Below are 23,882 nucleotides of genomic sequence, written 5' to 3' on the forward strand. Positions count from 1 at the left end.
GTCTGTCTGACGACCATGCCCCGTGAACTGGTGATGTATAAGGTGCTTTGGATGTTAGTCTTTCTTTTCAGACAGCTTTAGCATATTACCTCCTTCTTTCTTGTTCTTCTTTCAACAAAGTAGAGGCTGCCATGAGGTACGTGTATATCAGCATACTGGTTTTAACCTTGAGCATAAATCTTAAGATATGGATTATAATACAGATCTAGAGATTTGGACCCACTTACAATTAAAAAAAAAAGTGATTATTGAGGCCTACTAGTAGGGTAGCCTGCAAGATTTAGGGCCCGACGTTCTTTTTAGCTCTGTATAATGCTACCATATAGAGGGCCATCAACGCATGAGCACAGCACATCAAGAACATAATATTTGCACTAATATGAATACTTTAAAAATGATGGTATGCATGTACCTACCTCCTTATCTCTTGAAAGCCTTGAAAAATATAAAAAGAATAACTGTTTATACGCCATATATCTAGCGAGTCCAATTTTTCATGAATTGGGACTTCCCGACAATTTTGTGAGTGGTTACAGTCAAGATTGTGGAATACATTGAATGGAGAAATGTACATTGTATGCATGCACATAACATTCATGTCTGGATCAGAGTAAATATTTTTGTGTGTTTTTAAATTCCAGAATAGCACCTGACTCGTGAAATTTGCAAAAATATAAACCTTGCGAAATGTTTGGCATGTACTACAGTACTTCAACATCATCCAATTCAATACACCAGCACTGCAGATGACTTTAAAGAGACTGTTTGTTGGTTACATACTGTAGGTGCTAAATTGTTCTTGGATTTTGATCTCATAAAATTGTCTGTAACATGCCTTTATGCCCTGCTAAATATTTACAGATCTAGTATCCAATAACTTTATTCACAATCAAAATATCTATAGTTGGATAAGGATGAAATGTTGGGACTGGAATACAGAGACTAAACCTTTGGACTGTCAGCTGATGATGTGTGTCTTTTGAAATGGAATGAAAAAATAGGAGAGGGGGAGGAGGAAAATATGAAGAGTTTGTTTCCAAAAACCGACAAGTCCATATTTGCCAAATGGAGATATTTGCGATTAAAGGTCAAGAAAAATAAAGAGAATAATAAGAAAATTTTTGCTTCTTTTGACCATAACTTATAAAATATACCTTTTTATGTAGTGACCAATATATCATTTAAAAGATATTATTTTGTACTTTATGACAGAGATCGTACTTAAAAATCTTCAAAAATGGACTTATCGGTTTTTGCAAACAAACCCTTCATATTGTATGCAACATATAAAAGAAATGATTTTTATGATGTGTATACAGAGAGATAGAGGGGTAGGTCTGTATTGCATGGTACAGATATTAGATGTCAAGTTTTTAGATCATATTTCTGACCAAAGTACAAATTAAGGCTGTGTTTATCTACCTCAAGAGAGTGGGGTCAAATGGCGTTTACGAACATGATTTGAAATGCTATTCTCGGGGGTGCTGCATAATTTATCTAACCATCATGATCGCGATTTGAGTGATGTCACTGCGCAGCTGCTTTGCGCCGCTCGACCTTGGAAGTAGAGTTCAACTGCATACCACCAAACATGCCTTCATCATTCGCACACAACTAACGGGTAGAAAACACAAATGGCACACGCCTTTTTCTGCAACTGGAAACAGTTTGAAATTGACCTTGGCAGCTCAAAGATGTAACTGCCTTTCAAAAAGACATTGTATTTATCTACTGGCAGAAAGACGATTGTAATCTCAAACACATTTAAATCGTCCTTTGAATGGCATTTCAAATCGGCGTTTCTAAATTCATTTGAAAACATGGTTGCGTTTATCTATCACCTGAAAATGTCTCATAAATCTACGCATGTAAGATCCTGATTTTTGCCTCAGAAAACTTTAAGATGAAGGCAATCTAAAAGCGTAGGATATTGTGTGGGTGTATGCATGTGTGTGAGAGAGATATGTTGCAGGCAGGTAGATACACTATCCATTGTATGTTTACATTATATACAGCCCGTGTATATCATGTCTATGCATTCATACATATATGCACAGACTATAAACATTGTAACAGATAAAGTATGCAGTAGACACAGAAATGGAAAGATATGTATCTATTAGAGATATCTGTACAGATGGACAAATTTAAAATGGATGCATACAAATACCTAGCCTTGTATGTGTAGGTTGATAGACTGAAGCAGAAAAATATAAATTTCTCAAGGTAATAAGGTTAAAAGGTACAATGTAGCTAGATAGATAGATTCGTAAGGTAAGTAGGTAGGTTAAAGGTAGCTAGATCCTATAGATAGATTTGTAAGGTAAGTAGGTACATGTAGGTTAAGGAAGAGAAAGATAAAGAGGATGAACATACAGAGTATACTACTAGTAGTCTTGTGCATGCTCACAGACTGCAGGGTACAATGTAATTGGGAAGAACAAATGAGACATGAATATTCAAGGTGAGCCTTCATGTACGTGAAGTGTGCCTCTTACGGTGTATCAAACCTGTACACTTCATAAAAGGGAGCGAAGCATCGTCGTTGTAGTGTACTAGATATAGTAGAGTTTCTAGGAGCTACACAGTGAATGCAGTCCTCTGCAAGCTACCCTAGAGTAGGTAGTGGGCGTGTTGTGTGTGTGCGTTAAAGGCCTGAATTGGAGTCACATCGATCCCTTTTTGTGTCATGAATCGTAGCTTTATAACTGAAGCCCTATCTCATCGCATCCTTGGTATCAACCAACCTAGCAGTTACAAATGTACAGTCCAAAGTGGAAGAGATAAAGAGAATTCCATATTCAACATATCATTTGTGTGTGTGTGCATATGTGTATGTGTGTGTGTGTGTGTGAAAAGCACATTCCCTCTAATTGTTTACTGACTTATATTCAATGTGTGTTAAAGGTAATATCATTTCTCCTGCTTTCTGAAAGAGATACAACTATACACTATATGTCATGTGATCTTCCATTATGCTAGAAAAAAAAAAGAAAACATGTGGAATACTCTCTTCATAGATAATCTCTCTAAATTGAGTCCCTACTATGACATCACATATTCTTACTGCCTTCTTATCTTGCAGTGAGGATACACAGTTTTTATGCCTCCACCACGAAGTGTCGCCGGAGGCAGTAATAACCAAGACTCTGAAAATGCTTAACTTCATAGTGGCTCATTAGGTTGTTGTTGTTTTTTTTTTAAAATATCACTGACACCATCTCTACTCACATTCTGCATTCACTGTACCCACATATTCCCTTTAAATCAACCAAATCAACAGCAGAGCTTCCACAGTTTGCATATAGATATGCAGTATTTTATGAAGTATTCATTGCTGTGTTGACACATCAGGGCATTGCTAATTCTAGCCAGACTTGTGTAGTAAATGCTGCAATGTATGTTGTGCTGTACACTCTGTCCATCACTATATTATCATAATGACCCCAAATGGACTAACCGGTTCATGGTTCCTTGATATGCTCTCCTGTGCAACATTCATGGGCATCTCTGAGAAAGTAATCTTCTTTTTTTTTTTTATCGCAATGCCAGAAAACAATCATCCTTGCATGAAATTTCCATGAGTAACACTGTGAGTCACCAGACACACGTGCACTGGGAGTTGACAAGGTAAAACGGCAGAGAACGACATACTCGTAGTAGAGAACTTGCAGCATGTCCTACCAACCTGTAGTCTTGATTTCAGGTGCTCCAGAAATATGCGCACACGTTACTCTGAAGGTTTTAGGCTGTTTCATGAATCTCAAATTTAATAGAGAGATGTCTTCTTAAAAAGCCTGATAATGATTTCTGTTTTTTTCTTAATCATAGATGTATGGCTTCAAAGAAACTAAAGTTGATCCATGTTGGCCCTACATATTTTATGATATGCAATGACAATGTATGTGTGTACAATACTACATTTATGTGTGTGTGTGTTAATTCACAGTGACAGTACGGGTACTTGTTTGTTATTATTCTTGTTTTGTTTATTAGACATGCTGTAAAGACAAATGTGTACTGTTATTGAGATGATTTATTGACTCTGCCATTATTTTAATAAAAACATAAACAAAAGAACAACCACATACACGTACATCACGCGAGATGTATAAATCACACAGTCACCCAGTCAAAGTACACATACACTTGTAGGTACGTGCTCCTCGAGACATGATTGCTCTGCAACAAACCACAGATAGAGCATTGTGCATAGGTGCCTACACTTTTATAGGTAGTACTTATCTAAGTATAGTACAGTGCAATATTCATACTGACAGACAGACAGATGTACAGACATTCTATTAAATGACAAAACAGACGTTGAATGCACAAAATGCAGCAGGATGCCAAAATGTAGCTAATACCCCTTGTCATCACCCTGAAATAAGTAAGGTGTAGACATTTTAATAGTAACATGTGGTATTAGAATGTCATTGCATTAAAATTATGTACGTTGCCCAGTGTACCACTGTAGCGAGTAGTCATCAACATGAGCTTGCCATTGCAGAGTCAATTCCCCAATATGCGATGACTGGGACAGCTTTTGTCTGTCTTTATTAATTGCCATCACTCTAAAGGCCGTGTACAGTAATTTCTGCACCCAGCGTCAACAGTTCGCCACGATGAATTTACAACCCCATCTCAGTGGGATTGAGGGCTGTATACTAACCTCGCGGGAGTAATTAAGTGTAGACTGCTGCATCGGTTGTCTGTATTTAATATCAAAGAACCGTGCAGTGTAAATGTGTTGTGCTTTGTCAGTTCGAAACGATGTGTGTTTGTGTGTGTTTTTAATTCAAAGTGGACATCCGTAGCCCATGCATTGCCGTCCCCATGTGTTGCATACGTGTGTCTATTCGTTCGTTGTTAGAATGGAGAAATTAGCCTTATTGAATGCTAGCATATGGGTCTCTGGGTCGTTATATTTTTACATTCTAGTCCAACTGATCAGAGTTGGCCAAGCCTTGTATATTTACCTAAGTCAGAGAAAAGAATGCCACCCAGGCCATGAACTATGCCAGTGATGCCAGATGTACAATGTAGTATGTACTTGTAGGAGACATACTGAAATAAAATCCACCCCCAGTTTCAAGTTGATGTTGATGAAAGAAAGGAGTATTAAAATTGAAACGAGCAATGAAAGTTTCCATTTTATTGGTCAAGAAATAGGAAAGTTATGGAATTTGAGAGTTTAATAGAATTTTCACAAAAGAGTGATATTTGTAAAAAGCATATAATATGCAAATTGAATTATATGATGATATTCCCACCTTACTATTTTCTCATTGATACATGCAATTAGAAACTATGCCATAAAAATCATTATTAGTTTCAACAACATAATAGCACTTTAAAGGATGCATACTGTCATCTACCACAACAATTGAGAACCCGTTCTGCAGATACTACAAAAGGAGTAGTTGCTGTTATGTGTGAACAGGTCCGGGACATTCAGTCATAGGATTCACTTGTTTACGTATAGGAGATTGTGTATGTGAAATGGATGTGGTTGGGGTGGGGAGTTTCTTGTGTGAGAAAAAAAAATATGTAGAGAATCAGTTCTTTTCTTTCATTTGTGTAGACATAATCTGCTGTTGATTATGAATTTTGGGGTCCTGAACCATAGGCACTCATAGTGCCGCTCTGTGTACATTATGTATGGCATATCAGTTACCGACAAATTACGTATACAATGTACATGCCCTAATTGGACATAAATTTTGAATGGAGCAACTCTGGGGCTCTGCAGTGCTGTAGTGATCAGCAGTGAGCTGAAATGTGCAGGATGGTCTGCTGTGTTTTACTATGAAAATATATATGGGAATAATTTTGGTTCCACCAAACTCTGTGCCCAAAATTCTTGTTGAATGTTCAGAGATGGAGTATACTCAAAACAGGAGCAGGGAGTCAGGAGTTTGGGACTCTGCAGAATTTTTCAGAGTTGGTAGGCTATCTTCTTGGTTTGTTTGCTGAATATTTTCTTCATCCCTTTAAACATTTTTGTTCTTGTTTGTATTTACTCAAGAATGGTTATGGGGTCCTTAAACGTTGCATTGAAAAGTCTCTGAAGATTTAAATATCGCTGTGAAGTGGAATCAGTCTTGAGAGCAAGAAATCACGAAATCGTACACAGCAGAGTCAATTGTCTTTTTCTTTTCTTTTGTTTTCTGCGGTATGGATGTACTTTGTGGTTTTTTTTAAAGAGTACACACACACACACACACACACATAAGGACTGCTGAGGCAGGGGGAAGGAAAGAGCGAGCAGACTTCATTAATCGGGCCGTCATCGATCAGAGTTGGCTGACGTCCATTGCATTCTCTGGTTGCGTCAGTCCTCTGCCCCTTTTCTTTTCTTTTCTTCTATTCAGACTCCTGTCTTGAAAGTTTTTCCATCTCGGGCAGACTAGAAACTAAACCGAATTCGACAGTTTCCAATCATGATCATCGGCATCGTATGATACAAGCCTGTTGCTCATCGTAATAACTGCATTGCAGCGTATCTTCAGATGTCCCATCATACAGCTGGGAGTACTTACACCGGGGCCAGAGGGATTCGCTTGAAATAGAAACTTCTTGGAACCCACGGCTGGTAGTTAGCATTGTTATATCAACATTAATATAGCATACAGTCTTGATATCCATGGGTCTGCAAATGTCACTTGTGTCTTTGTTTATCTCTAATTCCATGTGATTTTATCATCGACGGACATTTCATATGAGTTTTGTCAGCCGCCTATTTCACGACTCGCCACAGATGGTTTCCCTCCAGCTATGGATGAAGATGGATTCAGATGAATTAAAACATTCATTTTATAACACAGTGCAGAGCTGCCAGGTTTCCTCGAAAATTAATTACAGCTGTACTTGTGCCTGCTGTGGTAAACAGCATGTAAAAAGAGGCTCCTTGATATGAAAATTACTCATCACCTAGATCCAGATGCATCTGACATTCACAGTCAAGTAGCTTTCTGATTTTGATACCTGAATTTTGACAGCCCTCCAAATGTCTGTCTGTCTGTCTGTCTGTCTGTCTGTCTTTCTGTTTTTCTGTTTGTCTGGAGGAAGGATCATTTCTACCTCCTGCCAGTAATGAATCTGTTGCCAGCTTGTGATACACAGTTTTTCCTGAGCACTTTTAAATCACTTCAAACTGTTATACCCCTATTCCACAGAGATTTCCTCTCATCGGTCACTCATCGAAAGCAAAGTTTGTTGCTTCCGGCCGCCCACCGAAGTGTCCCGGATCACAGTCCGATGAATGTGACTTGTGTTGGTTGACTATCAGGTCAGTGTTGGACATGTTGGGTGGTAATCCGATGAGGCAAGATCGTCCGATGAAGATCACGTGCCACACATGTGACACTGGCCTAGTAGTCAACCAACAAAGTCGGATTCATCAGATTGCGATCGGATACACATTGGTTGGTGGCCAGAAGCAACAATCATTGCTTCCGATGGGTGACCAATGAGAAAAAATCTCTGTGGGAAGGGGTTATTACATCGTACATGTAGGCCTACATGTAACCCCCATTCTTACCTTGTGCATCATTGGTGCCCAGTGATACCAGCAGAGTTGATGGCACAGTAGGTGAACACAAGGGGCTAGGGCATCATCAAAAACTGATCAGGAAAATTTAGCCAATATTTGTGAATAGATGCACCTTTCCTGAAAAAACAAAACCCAATGACAGTTTTTGATATAGAGAGACTGTATATAAAGCTGCCAACTATCATGTTTTACCATTATCGGTGCATCAATGGAGATTTTGATTCATGTTGTGACTCAAACGAGTCGCAAACCAACTCGATGTTTCTCAAACAAGATTTAGTCATATGTTATCAGTATCAGTGCATTTTTTTTTTCATCTAGAATATCAGTGTGGTTTTGAGATGCAAAGTGTATTTCTTCTGAAATTCAACTTTGCATTCGTATCACAAGATCTACAACCATTCTTTTAAACGAAACTTAGATATCCTTGTAACAGAAATTACATATTAGTTTCTGCTGTCACAGTTTTCATTTTGTGTTAGTTTTTTTTTTTCCATAAATTGATGTGCATCAGTATGTTTTACTCTACAGAGGTTGACAGCTGCGTTAGACGAAAACTGCTCCTCTATGTTGCTTTATTTATCAAGACGTTTAAAGTGTTAATGGGATTTTAGCACCAGACTTATAGTGTGTTCTGTGGAGATCCCAGGAGAAAGCCAAAATGGGATGCAGCGAGTGAAAGTGCTCTCGACAGATTCAGGAGGCGCCGCCTCAAATTGGGCCACTCACAAATTTACATTTGACCTTGTTGATTTAGGGTCTTTGATTTTACCTAGCGATGGCAACGAATGTATGCTGTGGAACATTGTACATATGAACATTGTATATTTCCAAGATATCTCATGAAAAATTGAAAATGTATAGTTCACACAGCATTTCACAAAAATTACTGTTTTTTCTTTTTGAATTTTTTTTTTTTTGGGTGAAACCAGTACATCGAGATATTTGCCTGCCAAAAGTGGACCTGGAAACTTTGCCAGCTTGACCTTATGATGTACTGTAAAATGAGGAATGTTCGCATGCATTTTAATTTCGCGAATTTTGCAAACGGCAACATTTGCGAAATTAAAATGCACGCGAAAGTTCTTGCCTACACAATATGCATAGGATGCCAGTGGCAATTCTCAAAAATTTCATGCCACAAGAAAGGTCGTCGGCTCCAATTCACGAAATTTTCATGCTGTGAATATATCATGTTTTACAGTACTTGCCTTTAGCTGATGACCTCGGCGTTCTCACAAAATCTACTCACAAGTGTTTTTTTAGAAGGATGGAGTTTCAGAGGAGCACCGATTGCAATAGTCAAGTTCACACGCAGTTGCCAAACTTGAAGTTTAGGTCAAAAACTTAACTGTCAGTGATTAGCTCCACATGTGAATTCACGGCGCAGGTTCACACGTGCACGTAAATTTTAGGTTACAACTTACGAGCAAATCCTACTCAATGATTACACTGGAAGTGCAGAGTCTTTGCTAGATGACCTCACGCCCATACAAAATGCGAACGAGAAGCGAGGTTCATGCTAACTCACAAGCTCGTTGATTATTGTGTCCACACTTAGCGAAACTACTAGTGGGGACCTTCCCCCCCCCCCCCCCCCCCCCCGTGGCTCGTGGAGAGAGCGTAAACCATAAGATGTCTTGTGGTTCTAATCATTGACTAAACTTTAAGATTGCTTATTTTTGAATGCATCCACAAGGTGCTACACTACAAGCTAATCATTGAGAGTTAAATTTTCCACCTAAACTTAAAGTTTAGGAACAACATGTGAATCTAACTAGCTAGTATTATCATATCGAAATCATGGCTAAAGCAGGTCAACATCTCCCTGGCTGTCTCGATGACCCTGGATGCTGGTGTACTTATTCTGGATTTTGTATATATATCCCAGAGGAAGTGTATATTGAGGGGAAAGGTTCAAAGAAATAAACTCAGGGTTCCACACATCCTGTAATTAAGAGTGTTTGTAAAAAAGCAAAAACATTTGACATGTAAAAGACCGGGTGTATATACTGTAAATGCCAGAAGTGTGAATAAGTGGTCGGAAGGGAGGAAGCGAAAATGGGGCACCAGGCTGGTAATTTTGCAGGACAATCCTCGTTCAGTCGTAACGAACTTGGTCTCTGGAAATAGGAAGTGCATATGCTCCCTGCTCTTTTTGTTGTCAAAGGAAACATAAAGCTAGAGCTCTGGATATCTGTTTGGCAGTGTTTTCAAACAGTTGCTAGATGTATGACTGAAAATATTATCCCTTTCTAAATATTAGCTGTTATCGTAACCTAGAATTTCCCTAAGCTCATCCTGCTTTATAAAGATAATAACAGGGTGTTTGTTATGTGTCAGTCATAATGTGTAGTCGTCTCAAAACACAATTCCTTCTGTGGACACCCAAAGTCCATTGCAGTTTGTTTAAACCCGTTGAGGATGCAACACGCATTTCTCACAGACGCCTTTCCGAGTATACTCGGGACTCGTCCTCAACAGGTTAATAATGGTAGCCAATGGTTTGTTTCCGCTGTCCTCACTCAAAAGAAATTAACTGGCGTAAAGATAACAGAAATCGTGCAGCCAAATGAAGATGAGATGTGCGATCGTATTTCAAAAGTGAGCGTGTGTAAAGGATACCGAATAATGGTCATTGCTTCTTTGTTGAGAGGGCCGGTCCGTACTTACAACCTCTTATGTTTTCTTTTCAAAGAGTTTTTTTGACAGTGTGTACAATGCTATGTGGAGTTTTCTCTGCTAGTCAACACTCAAAGCACACAAAGGGATAAATGAATGCAGCTATTAAAAAACTCCAGGGGGTGTTTCATCAATTTAGTCAGTGCTGACAAGTTGTCAGTCTCTGACAATTTCAGCAAAATCCTTGGTTTTGATTGGCTGAGATGCTCTGGTCACTGACTGTGACCATGGTGATTGTCAGAGACTGACAACTTGTCAGCGCTGACAACTTTCATGAAACGGTACCCAGATGTAGGCTAGTCTTGTCGGTATCATTTATGCCAAGGAGCAGATAGTACACTTGGTCTCACTCAAAAAAACAACAACAACACTAAAAACAGACGTGTTAACCCATTGAAGACTAGCTCCGAGTATACTCGGGCAGGTGTCTATGGGAAATGTGTGTTCTATAGCAAAAGTGGCCCATCCTCAACGGGTTAAAGGTTAAACAAAAAGGAAAAAATGTACCACCAGTTTTGTATCACAGGAATATGGGAGTGCGGAGTAGGAGTAAGGAAGATGAAGTGTTGTGATGAGGAAGAGTGATTAACAGGAAAGATGATGATGAAAAGAGATAGCATCTAGTTCTATGCATAAGAGGATGGTTCGAGGTGGGAGGAGGAGGGACTAGGGGTGTACAACAACACTGAGAGGCAACTGCTTTGTGGTTGCTAGGAAGTTGATGTTGCATTCATCACTGTCACCCTCTCCTCGTAAGCCAACATCAATAATGGACTTCAGAGATGGGCCTCAATCAAAAACAAACCAACGACTGCCCTTCAAAAGAAAAGGGAATAAAGAGTTAGGGAGAGAGCGAGAGAGAAACAAAGAAGGAATGGATGAAACAAATTGACAACAGCAGCAAAATATTTGTATTGTAATTGTTGTCAGATAGTTCAAGTGTAAATATGTTGTGGAACTGCTCAGTCTCTCAGAAATCAAAGTGTTAAAGGCCCGGTAGCGAGGGAATTCATGGGTAGCCCGATTCATTCACTGCCCACCGGGGTACATTCGAAAACCACGAACAGCACTGGGTCAGCGAATGCGTGCATCGAAGCATGCGCTTATCAGTAACAGTCGACTACATTTGAGATTCTTCTGCTTTGTGTGTACTTACGTAGAGATCAGTAATAATACTGTAGACAATTTGTTGCAGGGATTCTCGAATACAGTAGGACCTCGATTATTCAGCCACATCGGGACCGGCAGGCATTTAGATAATTAATTTGGCCATGTATTATAAAGAGAGATAAGTACATGTATGCTCAAATACTGCACTTTCCAGCATATATCATGCTAGGGGTACACACGATAATGTTGTTGCCAATTCATTAATGTTATGATTATCTGCATGGCATTGTCATATTTCATACCTCAATAAAATGAAATACAAGTAAAATATCCCTTCATGTATTGTTTGTTTGATTGATATTGACCGACAATGAGATCAATATTGCGACTTGTCGAATAGGCCTACTGCTGCTGCATTGTACTGTAATTACTGCTGTGTACTCAGTGCCAGTGACAAGCGCGGCGCCATTCTAAGTTTGACATCATCTCATGAACTAACTTTCAATTTACAGTTCGCTGTGATGATTGGAATATGTCCAGACGTGTATTCGCGCGATAATGGATGAATGTGTGTTTGTTTTGAGTGAGATTTGGCACTGAAAATACATGAAACAAACAAAAAAAATCAGCCAATCAACGTCCGGATAACAGAGAATCAAGATAATCGATGGCCGGATAATCGATGTCCTTCTGTATATTAGTGCCAGGCTGGCCTTCCTATTCCACGGTATCCTCATGTTACTGGGTCTTTAATAGCTGATGTAGTACATCTACCTTTGCCGTGGCCGAAGAAGGGACTTCAGTGCATGGTGTGGTGGAGACGCCGGTGTGCAGTGCCCGTTATCTATCAAAGAAATGTGACTTTGGATTATTAGATGCAGCAAGCATCCCCCATGAGAGACAGACTGAATTTCATGCTACATGGAGCACATACGGCTGGAGATTTCTGTCAGTCGTTGGAAGTTTCTCCCAAATTCTCCTTCTTTTTCTGTCTGTCTGTCTCTCTTTCTGTTTCTGTTTCTATCCTTCTCTCCCTCTCTTCTCTCTCTCTTCTCTCTTTCTTTAGGTTGTTCCATCCCTCCATCTGCTGTGCCTGCAGAAGCAATACAAGACACTCTTTTTGTGTCCACTTGATGCATTCATGTTCCATTTCCACCTGAACAAAAAGAAACAACATCAACAAAATACATTGAATGTGAAGAAACGAGTGAGAGATGGAGAGAAAAACCAGATGGGCGTGAAATTTGAGAAGGATCGCATTTTGCGCATTTCCGGCATTTCAGGCGAGACAAGCTCTGCGTGCGACTCGCAGCACACCTTAGCGGAGATGCGTTGCGTGATGTGCATTGTACGTCTAGACATGTCAGGATGTGACATAATGGTGAATGCGTTTGCGAGGGTGGCATGGGATTAGAATTGAAGTTATATTTGATTTGCTTGAAATCTCCTTAACGCTGGCAGCGCGCAGTGGGTGAACATTAGGGAAAGTGGCTAGTGACGGGGGACGAGGTAGGGGTGAGAACGAGGGCTTTATGTTATCATTTGGATCTCTGGAAAGGATGCTGATGTCTCTCAGACGCCATATTTACTGTGTGAATCATATTTCTATTAAAATAGAGAAAAAACAGGTTTTCCATGACAGTGGTTATACACTTGATGACGAGTTTGATGCAAAAAAAAACCCTGATTTATATCCATTTTCAGCAGCTTGAGATATTTGAGATTACAGCTGTTGAATAATTATTTAAAGAAAGTAATTGAAATATAAGTGATAATTTTAATAATATCCTCAAAATATTTCCGGTTATGTAGCAAGTGCAAAGTCATTGAAAGAGAACCTTTCTTGAAAAAAAAAGCTTTGATACTGATGTTTATCGGTGTTTGCGGTCAAACTCTTCATATATTTCCCCATGTTTATATTTTAGCTCTTTTACGTCATTCCTCTTTTCACTATTTCTAAATAGGGCACTTTGCTTCAACAAAAGCTGTTCTGCAAATCTGTCATCAAATATCATGATTGCTATTACTTTGATGACACTGTATGTATTTCTATTTTTATGATGATCAATAAGGTGAATTGAATTGAATTGAATTGAATTGAATTGAATTGAATTGAATTGAATTGAATTGAATTGAATTGATATTTACTATAAAAAATAGACAAATTATATCAGGAAAACCCAGAATAAGTAAAACCAAGAAAGCATTCAACAAATAGCAATAGATTATGAGAAAATAGCAATAGCAACAACTCCCAAGCATACCGGAGCTCTGTTTTATGAAGAGTTAAAATTGATTATATAGTTGATTTCAACTATAAGTCTATGGCAGCCTGTGTGTTGAGGAAATTTAGAATTGATTTTATCTTTTGATAAAACGGGGCCCAGATGGGATATGAGTATGGGATACATACAGTTTATATCATGCTTATGTGTATATTTCAGACGGAATGTGAAAGAAATTTGTATGCAAAATGCTGTATGCATACTACATGTATGGTCAGTTGTGTGTGAGTGTGTCTGTTTGTTTGTGTGTGTGTGTGTGTGTGTGAGTGAGAGAGAAAGAGTATTTTTAAGTGAGAGAGAAAGAGTATTTTTGAAGTGACAGTCAAAGATTTATTTGTTTGACACATTTTACTCAGTTGTCTCTCAGACAAATGAATTGACGTAGTCAAGCTATTGGCACTGACCACTTCTTTTGTTTTTCTTCTTTTCTTCTGTGTGGTCATCTCTGACCCATCTGCAGGGCCATGATTGAGGACAGTTACCACAAGAGTGTCAGCAAATTAGCCAAATCCACCAGCAATTTCTCGCAGCTTGGGTGAGTGTTTTGCGATCCGCGGCGACAGCGGCAGCTCCGATCTGCGACCCCGCATCTCGCCTGTGATGTCCCAATTAGAGATACTCCCCGTCCCCTTTTTGTTTGGTCAGTTTGAGTGCTTTGCAAATTGGGTGCACCGCAAACTCTAGGGATGGAGGGGGGGGGGGTGGCTGAATTGCAGGGGACTGAGTCGTGTGCATGGACACGAAGCAGGCTTGCATCAGACTCATTAACAGCACGCTTGTTCTCTTTGCCATGACCCCCATTGATTATCTGTTTTGTGACTCGGCCCTATGTCACATGGTTTAAAAGGGGGAGGTGTAATTCTGACTGTAACAAGATGACTCACTAAAACAACAACAAATGCATTAAACTCTGAAGAAACAGGTGAAAAAATGTCATCTCTCTGCATAGTATGTTGCATGGGAGAAATATGTCTATTATGGATTTCTCTTTGTGCAAACATTAATTTTACAAGTTCAAATTATGAAAAAATAGGAATTAATCATGTAATTATTTGAATAAAAACAAGTGGAAATGAACTCACGTGTCGTGGTGTTACACCAATTATCAGTTGGCTTCTTTGGGTAATTGAAGCTCGCGTTGATTGCTGAATGATAATAATTTACATTAAGTCAATAAGGGATAAATATGTTACTTAGTTGATGCACAAATTCTTTTTCTCTCTGTCATTCCTCCATTTCAGTCCTTCCATTTCTACAACCGTTTGACCCAGATGATCAAATTAATCTTTAATGAGCAAGCAAGAAATTTTATTCTCGTAAAATAACACAGTAAATATAGATCATATGTATATAGATTAGATTTCTTTTGTTCCAGCCACAAACATCAGCATTCTCTTCCCTCCCCCCCCCCCCCCCCACACTGTCATTTATTGCTGCACTTGTAAAAGCCGCCAACAATTCTTGTAAACAGGGCAGAGAATTTTTTTTTTTAGGAAAAGAAAGGTTTTTTTTTTTCAAGGTTGTGATAACTGAAAATAAGTCAACGATGGGAGTAAACCACAAATCTTCACTTCGGCGAATTGTGCCGACCATCAATTGTCGATCGTTCCCGCCAAAGAGATTCCCCGTACATTGACGTTCGAATTCCTGTGCAGGTATTTGGTCTGTTTAGGCTGAGCAAATATTTTGTCTGGGCATAGATGAATGGGGTGTTATTCAGCTGTGTTAAAATGTGGTCTGTTGGTTGCTCTTTAACGAACCCACATCCGTCTTACCTTCGCCATAGTTTCTTTTTATGCCTCCGCCACGAAGTGGTGCCGGAGGCATTATGTTTTCGGGTTGTCCGTCCGTCCGTCCGTCCGTCCGTCCGTCCGTCCGTCTTTCCGTCCATCCGTCCTTCCGTCCGTCCGTCCGTCCGTAATGAATTTTGTGGACAGGGTAACTACCAAAACCTTTTGAGGTATCCTAATGAAACTTGGCATGTATGTGTATTAGGGGGTGAAGTTGTGCCTATCAACTTTTGGGTGCACATGCTCAAGGTCAAAGGTCAAAAGGTCAAGGTCAAATGCTTAAAATTTTACTATTTCCCCCATATCTATGCAATGCCTGAAGATATTTTCTTGAAACTTAGTGTATACATGTACTACCCAATTAAGATTCTCTGGTGAAAGTTTGGGGTCATGAGGTCAAAAGGTCAAAGGTCAAAAGGTCAAGCAAAATGTTAAAATTTTACTTTTTTCTCTGTATCTTGGAAATTGTTCAAGGTATCTTCATGGAACATAGTATATATGCATCTACTGACTGGCAGTGGTTATCTAGGGAATTTAGGGTTCATGGGGTCAAAGGTCAGGGGTCAAAGGTCAAGGGCAATACTTCAAAATTTTACTATTTTCCTTATATTTATGCAATGCCAGCAGGATTTTTTTTGTAACTCGATGTATGCATGTATAACCCAATAGAGATTCTCTGGGATTTTTTTTTTTTGCCAAGAACGTCAAAGGTCAAAAGGTCAAAGATCAAGTGAAAGTGCTGAACTTACTTCTTTCTCCATATCTCGGAAGTGGCTCAAGTTATCTTGAAACCTAGTACATGCTGAATTTATGTATGTTCTGCCTGACAGTGATTCTCTTATAAATCAAAGGCCAGATGAAAATGATAACAAGTTACTGTTCAATACAGAAATTGCGCTTTTTCTCCATACCTTGAAAATTACTCAGTGCATAAACTTATGAAATGGCCAATGTCAAGTTAAAGTTCTTAAATCCCCAAATACATGCTCTCCTATTCATCCAATTAAACATAGGTCAAGGAAGGTAAACATTCAATACATTTGTGACAAACATGTCATTTTAATATTTTGCCAGTTTTGTGAAAATGTAATCACACATTGTCCACATGTACAATAGACCTATTAGGAGAATCATGCATTATGGCGGAGGCATACCAGTCACCATAGCGACATTTCTAGTTCGTTCTCTCTCTCTCTCTCCCTTTATTTCTCTCTATCTATCAGTCTATCTTCTTTCACTCTGTCATACATAATTGATTTACTGTTTCATTTTCATTTTCTGTATGAGTCAGGTGTACTTGGACTTGAAATGTTCAGCTCCAATTCCATATCAAATGTTTGTGAGCTGTTTAAATCAACAGTTGTACACTGTAGTTTAGCAGCAGAAACTACTTTGGAAGAATCAGACAGATTTTTTGTTCATTGATTCTAAAATTAGTCATATTTCATATTTGTAATTGCTTGGATAATCAACATAGAATGTACAGAAACTTGCCATCAAAAGGCTGGTATCCTTTGTGGTACCAACAAGGATGTGTATGTGTGGGACTAGCATAATTGTTTCTTGCTGATGAAAATACTTTTTCAGAAACATAGAGAATGTTGGTCTTTCATGAATATGAGTCCTAAAATATTTGCAGCTATTGCAGCATTTTCTAGCCTGTGCCAGATGTACAGCAGCACATTTAGCAATAAGCATGATGACTGTCAATGACCATAGCAAAACTTATAGTACTTGTAGTTATTATGATGAATAATACCTTTCAAGTTATCATTATGTAGTCATTTATTGTGATGATAATTACTTCTATTACTATGCTAAATTTGTTCATCATCTGCGAGGTTGAAAATCAGTAACTTTTCCTGAAAAGGGGTAACGTTTGTTTCTCATGCCATGACTGTAGTGCTTGATGACATGCAGATTCAACCACTTGTGAAATTATCTTTCGAGGTGCATGGAAATTCTTCAACTCTTTGTGACATTATCCTTCAAGTCCCAATTCCAGTAATAAATATATGCCATAGACAGTAATTCCTTGAGAATGGGATGCTCATTTTTCCAAATACACATTGTGCTTATGTATATTTCAAGATGTGCATAAATGGAAGGCCGAAATTCCTGCTCATTTCCTCTCCCTCCGCTCCAGCACATTTGCCCCGTTCTGGGCGGTGATAAAGTCGGCGACAGACAAGCTGGCTACGTCCCACCAGAAGCTGGTCCAGAAGCTACAGGACATCGTCAAGGAGATCCAGAAGTATGGGGATGAGCAGCACAAGAAGCACAAGACGGTAAAAACAAAAACAAAACCTATGACTGTCACAGAAGTCATGACCCCTGTGTCCCTCCCAGCTGGGTTGTTTTTCTTTTCCCACCTGGGGTTGGGCTGGGGAGAGGGAGGTTTGGGTGAGGGAGGGCCTTTCAACTCATCTTCTGTAGTTATAAAATCCAGGGAAAACTGGGACAGTTTTAAAAAATGTCAGTAAAAGTTGTCAAATTCCTGAAGTGGGTATTTTTTTACCTTTAGTTTTTAAGAGGTCAAAACTTTTCTTTTACAATCATACGCTATGTTTGAGGGATATACATATGTGACCCGCTACAACAAAATGATCCTAAAGTCAGGCGAGGTCGATTATTTGAAAATTGCATGATATAATCCCCTAATCTTTCTGCTTTAAATTGATATATAACACATTTTATAAAAATAATCGGCTGCGGAGATATCGATGTTTAAAAGAGAGCATGTCGAGACGTCTGGAAAATCACTGTTTCGAAAAAAGCGCCCTAAAAGTCTTCCTTTCGACGCAATCGCGATCAAGGGACACACAAGTCAGTGTTCACGTCTGGACAATAGCAGGTAAGCCCTAGCAACCCCCGAAGAGTTCATTCAAGCACATCAGCGTCGGCAGTCTCCTCACCAACCAATCAGTGACCAGGATGTGAGAAGCGGCTGAGCATAGTGCACCCCGCCCACACGCACCAGTCGACTGGGCAGTGTGCGAGCTTCACGCTTCGGTTAGCAGCAAGCAGCAAACTGACCAATGAGATCACTCTGGTCGTTGTTAGGGGCGGAACCTATCTGTGGAGCTCAATCCAAATTTTCGAACCAGTTTCTGCTTCGTTGAAACGCCAAAAAACATGGCTCAGAAAAACGCAATTTTTTAATCTTTCCTTTTATCATTTTGCTTCAAAATTTCGACAGATGATAGAAGACATGTTAGACTCCAATAATATATCAAAATCAGAAAATCGTAAGTTTTGACCAATTTTATTGCTCTGACTTCAAACTCGATTTTCACGGCTTCGACCGTGCGTGACTTTAGGACCTTTTTGTTGTAGCGGGTCACATATGTACATTTGTTGTCAAATTTAGGTGTTGCTTAGAAATCAAGCCTTGCTTTGTTGACAGCAAGTGTTTAGGAGTGAAAATGAAGTTTGCAAAGCATGGCAATTGTATGTAGCTCTTACATTTGCAACATTTAGTAGATTTTTTTTTAGCAGTTGCAACTTCTTCCTTAACTGGTCTCTTCATAGGGGATATGCATCTGTAGTTGAATGAGTTTCCAAGCAAATAATAGTGTAGTGGTGTTGTCGCATTGACAGAAGGTATTTAGTAGTGAAAGAGCAGATTTGTGTGACCTATGTAGTCATTGCTGTACATGGTAAACATACACCAGTCAGTGGTTAGTAAAGCAGACTTTGGCGCCACTCTTTTATCTAGTTTCCTGCTCAGCTTCTGTGATTATGAAAGCTGTGACGGACAGAGATCCCAGTGCCAAATAGCCTTGACCAGAATATATAGCGGTCATGGTGCAGCCCTTAATCACTTTTTCTTCTCTCTCTCTCTTTTTTTTTTTTTTTTTTGGTCTTTTCAAGGCAACAAAATTTCAGTAAAAAAAAAAAAGCCCAAAGATTCCATTTGATGTCTTGCTTTCCATCTTGTTAAGCTTTCACATACTGTACTCTGCTTAAACTACCTAGTCCTGGTGAAATTTTGCCACAGAAATTATCATCTTGTTGTTAATTGGCAACTCTGAATTCTACTGCATACCTTTATATTGGAGAAAGATTAGCATGAACAGGTTAAATTCACTCAATCCACACAAAATATGAATAAGAAATATTTTTAAAATGTTGCAATTTAAACAAACATTACAATTTGATTTCCTAATATGTGTTGCCAGTTCAAGGATCAAAGAAAAATATCGCGATGTAAAGTCATAAAGGTGCATGATAATTCTACAATTGAATTGAGCAGTGGTACTGTATATTGCCAAAACAGGGCTCAAATAAAATGAGATGTTCACTCTACCACATGAAATACTGGCAATGAATTATGACGATAACAATAATAATAATAATAAAAAAAGGATACTGCATCAAATTGCATCAGATGTGGTTCCTGGAACTTAATTTGGTTGATTACTGATTGGCACATCTGCTGTGGCTTGCGTCTCTCTGCAACTGTCAACACAGATATCATAAAACTATCTGGCAGTGAATGGGTATTACATGATCCTCCAAAGTCCAATAGACCGTAGCTGTAGAATTTGTGGACATTTTTCCTTTCCTACAGCCTAGTTAATGAACCATTTCATTCACCTGCTCCCTCCCATTAAGTTTCTCAGGCAGGAATTCACTCTGCATTCATCAGGTGTTGCTAGGTAGGGCAAGCCTCCAGCAGGCTTTGTGGTTGTTAGGCAATCTTTTGTGAACAAAGCATGCTTGTAATACAGAATCTGAATATGTTATGAGAGCAGTGTATAAGAGCACATTTGCCTTTTATAATTGCCTTTGTTGGAGACTGTGGCATTGTTCCACTTGTTTGAGAGTCCAAATTATGGTATACTATCTTTTTCTTTTAAAGAACTTCAACTGGCTGCTTTAAAAATGGACACATGTTGCAGCAAAAGGGCATGAGCAGATAACGATTTGGGGCATGCTATTTTGGCTTGGGGTTACCTTACCATTTACTGACCCTTACCAATTACTGACATCCCCCCCCCCCCCCACTGGAAGTATGTAGTGGGTCTGAGCCAGATGTGACTTGGATGGAGTTCATAGCAGTATGTTTGATAGTCACAGGACCTTTGTATATTTATATCAGCCATGAGAAGTAGTAGCAGTAGTAGTAGTGATTTGATTTGATTGAATTAATTTCCACTTTGTGTTCACAAAAGCCTAAAACAAACATAATTGAGTTACAATGATTATTCCAATTATTATTATACAATATGATATGTTGTATAGTAGTGATGGGTAGTGGTAGTGCAGTCGCACATTTTGCATTAGTAGCTGTGTAATGTGTGCCTGTATCGTCTATGCAAGTAGGAGCCAACATTGCTGACCTGTAGTGAAGTCTTATTAAGACAACTATTACATATATATTAAATCCATCTAATGAATGTTATGGTATGATATGATACCTCACAAGTCTGAATTCACAGCTCTGTGGGTTTTAACTCCACTTAGGGACCTTTACAATGGATTTGCAAAATTGGGAATACCTCCTCTGAATATTCATGTTTGGGAGATAACTCATCGTTTTTCAAATTACAGCTGTATGTCAGTTTTGTCCTTTTGTTTTTGTTAATGTCATGACAATGTGAGCGAGACTATCTCTTGTTTCATTCCTTGACCAGGTCAAGATCGAGGTCCAGAGTACAGCGGATGTGGTGACCAACATTCAGACCACCACGGATCTTGTGGCCAAGGTAAGACTGACCGTCTTGCTCAATGTGTGTCGAGAGGAAGGATGCGGCATACCTCATGCACTCATTGGTGGTAGCCGTGTCCGTTCAGTACAACTTTACATCGGATAAAGAGAAAGATAGAGAGATAGAATATATACGGCTAGAAAAAGATAGAGAGATAGAATATATACGGCTAGAGAAAACAGAGGAGAACAGTATTACATTGGACAGAAAAAGAGAGGTCCAGAATACTATACGAGCTGAAATTTTCGCGTACAGATATTTTCGTGGATTGCTACTTGGAGGACATTTTCGCGTGTTGCTAATTTCGCGGTTGCGAGGGTCTAACTGAACGTACTTGAATTCTCACAAAAAAACTATAGTTGTCTAAACTAAAAGTACCTTACACATGTAAGTACTAGTACTTTCTCAATTTGAAAGTAAAACAAATATCAAAAAGAAATACTTTACAAGGACTTTCAAAATTTGTGCCGCACATCGACAGGCGAACACCAAGAATACAGCTGCAAGTGTAGACTGAACGCACTTTAAACAGCTATAGCTAGCTATACTATGCGACGTGCGTGCAGTCGACAAGTTGAAGGTTAGCTAGGTACAGCGCAGGACGGGATGCATACTGTACTTATTGTCCCCGCCGAACGAGTTCGAGCAGGGGACTATGAAACGGGCTCCGTACGTGTGTGTGTCCGTGTGTCTGTCCATGTGGTCGTACGTCCGTCCGTCCGTGTGTGCGTCCGTGTGTGATCAAAATCTTCAATTTGCTACTTCTCTGTCATTTGTGAGCCAATTTTTATTCTGTTTGCTTTATATGATAGCACTACATGGGAGCTTTGAAACTTCTACACAAAATTTCAGTTGTGACCTTTGACCTTGACCTTTGACCTATATTGTACATTTTGCTTCAAAATGCTACTCCTTCGCCATTTCTAACCCGATTTCGATTCCGTTTGCTTTATTTGATGGCACTAGGTGAGGGCTTCAAAACTTCTACACAAAATTTTGACCTTTGACTTCTTTGACCTTTGACCTTGATTTTTTACCTATATTGTACATTGGCTACAAAATGCTACTCCTTCGCCATTTCTAACCCGATTTCGATTCCATTTGCTTTATATGATGGCACTAGGTGAGGGCTTCAAAACTTCTACACAGAATTTTGACCTTTGACTTCCCTGACCTTTGACCTTGATTTTTGACCTATATTGTACATTGGCTACAAAATGCTACTCCTTCGCATTTTCTAACCCGATTTCGATTCTGTTTGCTTTATGTAGTGGCACTAGGTGAGGGCTTCAAAACTTCTACACAGAATTTTGACCTTTGACTTCTTTGACCTTTGACCTTGATTTTTGACCTATATTGTACATTGGCTACAAAATGCTACTCCTTCGCCATTTCTAACCCGATTTCGATTCCGTTTGCTTTATGTGATGGCACTAGGTGAGGGCTTCAAAACTTCTACACAGAATTTTGACCTTTGACCTTGATTTTTGACCTATATTGTACATTTTGCCACTAAATGCTACTTCCGGCGGGGACATATGTTACGCACCGCGTAATTTCTACTTTTCCTTGTTAATGCTAGCTACGTCATGGCCATATGGCTCAGCTCATGATAGCTGTGTGCTAGACCTACGTTCGTAGCCAGCTACGAGTACTAGTAGTGTACTGTACGGCACTATAATTTTGGCGCGATCCTGCAGCACATAGCATGGCTTGATTTTCATTTCCCTGCATTGTTTTCGCGCGTTGTTATTTTCGCGGTTCAAAGGCGATTCGCGAAATTCGCGAAAATAAAACCGCTGCGAAAATTTCAGCTCGTACAGTATACAGCTAGAAAGACAAACAAACACAGAGGCAAAAAGTATATCTGTATAACTTTCATCGGAAAGAGAGACAGATAGAGAGATAGAATATATGGCTAGAAAAAAAAAACAGAGGAGAAAGTATATATTGGCACAATTTACATTGGAAAGAGAGAAAAAAAATAGAATATGTGGCTAGAAAAGAAACAGAGAGAAAAGTATTGATGCGTTCAAGAATATGATCTGAGAAGATGAGAGAAGAAATACCACTTCATACAATGTAAATAGTAAGAATTTTTCATGAAGATTGTAGCCAGTGACATTAAAAAAAAAATGTGCATTTACCCATAGATTTGATGCTTCTTATTCTGTAAACTTTGTGGTTGAATTACAAGAAATGGAGGAATATATGTACTGACTGTTTGATATGTAGGCAGAACTTTGCAAGGCAAAATATGTGATAAAGGGTGGAGCACACCTTAAAATAACCGCATGTTGTTTGTATACCAATTTACGATGACATTATATAATAGAATTAAAGCATTTTTTTTTTCCAAATGTGAATTCTGCTGACTCCTTCCCCTTAATAAAATAAAAAGAAGATATGGGTTTGGTATTTGCTCTTAATATAGCTTGAAGTCTATTGTTAGGGGGCACAACCATAGAAATGGAGATGATTCGTACGCAGCAGTCTGTTAACGCGACACCAGTCAAGCAGAGGAAATGATAACATACTGCTGCCATTAAGAGCCTCGATGTAGAGGCATTTCATGGGCAATCTCGAGGGTGTTTAAATCAAAACTTGTGGCCACGGCAACCAGTGGTCTCTATGAAAACATATGAGATTATCTTTCATGTGCTGACATAATGGTATGTTAGCATCACCGAGCACTGGATCCTAATGGAATTGAATGGTGTACTCATGCAGGAAATATTTGCTTTAT

At 39.0% G+C, this 23,882-nt stretch overlaps 1 protein-coding gene across 12 annotated transcripts in view; it reads left to right on the forward strand.

Annotated features, from left to right (window-relative positions):
* Positions 1-23,882, forward strand: part of LOC139708761 (F-BAR domain only protein 2-like) — a 155,712-nt gene that overhangs the window by 45,652 nt on the left and 86,178 nt on the right. For all 12 annotated transcript variants that reach the window (XM_071620696.1, XM_071620701.1, XM_071620702.1 and 9 more), the window contains exons 3-5: positions 14,093-14,167; positions 17,569-17,710; positions 21,062-21,133. In XM_071620696.1, coding sequence (XP_071476797.1) covers positions 14,093-14,167; positions 17,569-17,710; positions 21,062-21,133 — 289 coding nt within the window. The remainder of the gene's footprint in view (positions 1-14,092; positions 14,168-17,568; positions 17,711-21,061; positions 21,134-23,882) is intronic.

The sequence above is a fragment of the Diadema antillarum genome, unplaced genomic scaffold (genome assembly GCF_040938485.1).
Source record: "Diadema antillarum isolate AM-2024a unplaced genomic scaffold, OU_Dant_1.0 seq00001371_RagTag, whole genome shotgun sequence".
In the NCBI taxonomy this organism is placed as follows: domain Eukaryota; kingdom Metazoa; phylum Echinodermata; class Echinoidea; order Diadematoida; family Diadematidae; genus Diadema; species Diadema antillarum.